The sequence below is a fragment of the Plectropomus leopardus genome, chromosome 4, assembly GCF_008729295.1.
Source record: "Plectropomus leopardus isolate mb chromosome 4, YSFRI_Pleo_2.0, whole genome shotgun sequence".
Taxonomy (NCBI): Eukaryota; Metazoa; Chordata; class Actinopteri; order Perciformes; family Serranidae; genus Plectropomus; species Plectropomus leopardus.
The window spans coordinates 26,603,162-26,606,299 of NC_056466.1; the positions used below are offsets into that span (position 1 = coordinate 26,603,162).

Here is a 3,138-nt window from a genome sequence, read left to right on the forward strand (position 1 = left end):
TCTTAAAATGAGCTGTTTTCTCACATACAAAGTGGGTCCAATCCCGTAGAGTCTGCAATGTTGTTTCTACAGTAGCCCAGAATGGACAAACCAAACAGTGCCTCTAGATAGGGCCTTTAACTGTAGCATTCCTACACTAGGTATGTCCAAAGTCTGGCCCGGGGCTATCAATCCCAATTCAAACATGTTGGCCTTTTTGCTGCATTGTAATTCCAAGCATAGACATTATTGTGAAAAAAACACATTTTATTCTTGAGACGTTTGAGTGCCTAATCAAGTTTTTCACTTGAATATTTTTTATTGCAGCAAAATTCTGAAAAAGCAAGTGATTTTATTATTTTAGAGGGCTACCAAAATTGAAATTGTATTTGTAATATTAATCATTTATATAATGACAAAAAAAACTATACATTTGTGTATCAATACAATGTTGCCGCACAATTATCGCGATACTATCCTGTATCCATATCTTCCCCCACCCCTAGTAGACAAGATAACAATATAAACTGTAAAACTTTAACATTTAACCAAACTGTCTTAAAGTTCATTAAAGCTCACACTGCAGCGCTCGAGTGCACTTCAGAGGTGGCGCTGTAGTCCTGACAGATCCTGATCAGGTGGCATGTGGAGCATCACCCTGTTGGCGCTCCCTCTCCCTGAAGAAGCTTCTCTGCTCATTGATGGCTTTCTGAAGAAGGGCAACGTTTACACCATCTACGCAGTTCAGTACACGGGCACGGACCATCACGCCAACCCCTGTAAGACGAGAAGATGCAGATAAAAGCAGGTGATAGAGGTGAAGAGTGCTGGATGTATTTAAATGAGCCTAGTGGTCATGATTTAATGAGACTGAGAGTGAAATTTACACACGGACAAACATACACAAAACATTTTTGAAAACTGAATAGTTCGCTTGAAAAATGTTTTTTAAATGCAACTGCATCAGCTGTTAAGGATCAATTAATAAACTAATCATATTTGTACGACACACTGTATTTCGTACACTATTTTCACATCTGGTGATACTATTTTCAGATATACAGTCAATTTTCTTTTTGATTAACCCAAGAAAAACCGTCTTTCCTTACCCTCAGCATTTTCAATCTCACCCAGAGCTAGGTACTGCGCTCCAATTATCGGGTGAAAAGGCTCCACAAACAGGGTGTGGATGACCACCTGGTGCTCTTTTGAAGCATGTTGAGCAGACAGCGTAGCCATGGACTCCTCAGGCTGATAGCACACAAGTCTGGAAAAAGTGAACAGGAAGGTTTATTGTTCGAGTCAAGCCCAGTGAACAGCTGTATGATGTATTCTTGTTTATTTATCTGATGGCTGTTACATATGATCATCTTACACAGATGAAACTACCCAACAGTGTGTAAAGTAGAAACAACAGGCTCCAGTTTGACAGGCTACAATATTAAAATGCTGCTATCATGTTAATGCTACGTAATGACCGAGAGGGCCGTACCACATTAGCAGTGTCTGTATGCCTTCTTGCCGGCCGTAGTCGTGACCGGAGGCATCATGTTTTCAGGTTGTCTGTTCATCCCTTTCTCGTGAACGTGATATCTCAAGAACACCTTAAAGGAATTCCTTCAGATTTTAAACATACGTTCACTTGGATCCAACAATGAGCTGATTTGAATTTGACGTTCAAAGGTCAAGATCACCGTGACCTTGCATCCCTCTCATTCTCATGAACACAATATCTGAAGATGGCCTTCAAGGGAGTTTTCCTCAAATTTGGCACAAACATCAAACTGATTTGAATTTGGTGGTTTGAAGGTTAAAAGTCAAGGTCACTTTTACTTTGTAAAACATGTTTTTGTCCATTACTCAAGAATTTATACACTAAAATTTCACACAATAGGATAAAATGATGAAGTGCTGACATTTAATATCCAAAAGGCCAAAAGTCTATTTCACTGTGAAATCATAACGTTCTGCAAAAACATTTTTTTTGGCCATTTATCAATGTCATAAGTCATGATTATGACGTTTGGTCAGATAATGAATTGGTGACACTAATCTTTGGTGTCCACACTGAAACTGTGCTAATTGTATGGATCTTTTGTGCTGCCGGGGAAAGATGTGTGTAAACTCTAAGTGCAGTTTGACTGCTGCACGGAGGCACACGCCCATGTGGCTGTACTTCTAGTTACTTTTATTGTACTTACATACTTATGTTGATGTTAAAGGCAGGATGAGACATTCTGAGAGCTAAGCTTTTCCTCCATTAAGACTGGGGGCTGCAACTAACGATTTTTTTATCGATTCATCTGCCCATTATTTTCCCAATTAATCATTTTGTCAATGAAATGTCAGAAAACAGTGAAACATGTCCCATGTAATTGCCCAGGGCCCAAGTTCACGTGTTTGTATGGCATGTTTCTCCTACTTACAGTCCAAAATTGCAAAGCTATTGACTTAATTATCATGTATAGTGAAGAAAAGCATCAAATCCTCACATATAAGATACATGCATCTGGCAGATGACTGACTTGCCTTCACTGCTTTCTCTTCATCTAGACAACTAAATAATAAATTATTGCTCTTGGACTTCACTTGACTTTAACAATAGGGTATTCCTTCTAATTTTCAGATTTGTGAATAATTTATATTATCTGTGAAAACAGAGGGGGAAAAAGGGGATTTACCCGCTTTCCCTCATTTCCTCCTTACAACATTATACCACGTAAAATAAAAAATAGAATATTGTGCATCTACTTGCCAAACCTGGATTGCTACTTGCTAAACTGTTATAATTTCAGAAAAAAATCAGATTAATATCAAAATAACAAACAAAAGAGAAATGATGTTTTCCAATCAGAGCTCCAAAACTGATAAACCCACCTGCCAAAAACTCTCACTGATTCACCTTCCTGCACTGCACCGGAGTTTACTTCCCAGGGGAAGTGAAAAACTGCGGCTGCGGGAAGCATCGTGGAAATAGATTTAAAAAAAAACAGAAGTGGTTTAATAATGAGAATAAGCCGATAAGCCGATGAGGAAGTTAGCACTGCGGTGAGTCTGTGTTTGTTTGTCTCACATGGTCACATGACTTCTCTCCCACATCCCCTCTCTGCGGCTGCGTCAGCAGGAGGAGGCCGAGACAGGAAGACACTGCCTGCTGAG

General features: G+C 39.3%; 1 protein-coding gene across 1 annotated transcript; it reads right to left on the minus strand.

The window, feature by feature from the left end:
- Positions 1-147: 147 nt before the first annotated feature.
- Positions 148-3,020, minus strand: ten1 (TEN1 subunit of CST complex). Its single transcript, XM_042484762.1, has 3 exons — positions 2,857-3,020; positions 1,089-1,246; positions 148-756 (listed from the first exon to the last, which is right to left on the minus strand). The coding sequence occupies exons 1-3, from the start codon at positions 2,943-2,945 to the stop codon at positions 614-616; spliced, it is 390 nt and encodes a 129-aa protein (XP_042340696.1). The 5' UTR covers positions 2,946-3,020; the 3' UTR covers positions 148-613.
- Positions 3,021-3,138: the final 118 nt, after the last annotated feature.

What these genes read in the sequence shown, in the direction of transcription:
- ten1 (XM_042484762.1), bottom strand. Translation starts at nt 2,945, where the DNA reads ATGCTTCCCGCAGCCGCAGTTTTTCACTTCCCCTGGGAAGTAAACTCC. An exon ending in TCAGTGAGAGTTTTTGGCAG is followed by an intron (nt 1,247 to 2,856) that starts GTGGGTTTATCA and finishes CACTTTTTCCAG; the next exon opens with ACTTGTGTGCTATCAGCCTG. An exon ending in TGAGATTGAAAATGCTGAGG is followed by an intron (nt 757 to 1,088) that starts GTAAGGAAAGAC and finishes CTCGTCTTACAG; the next exon opens with GGGTTGGCGTGATGGTCCGT.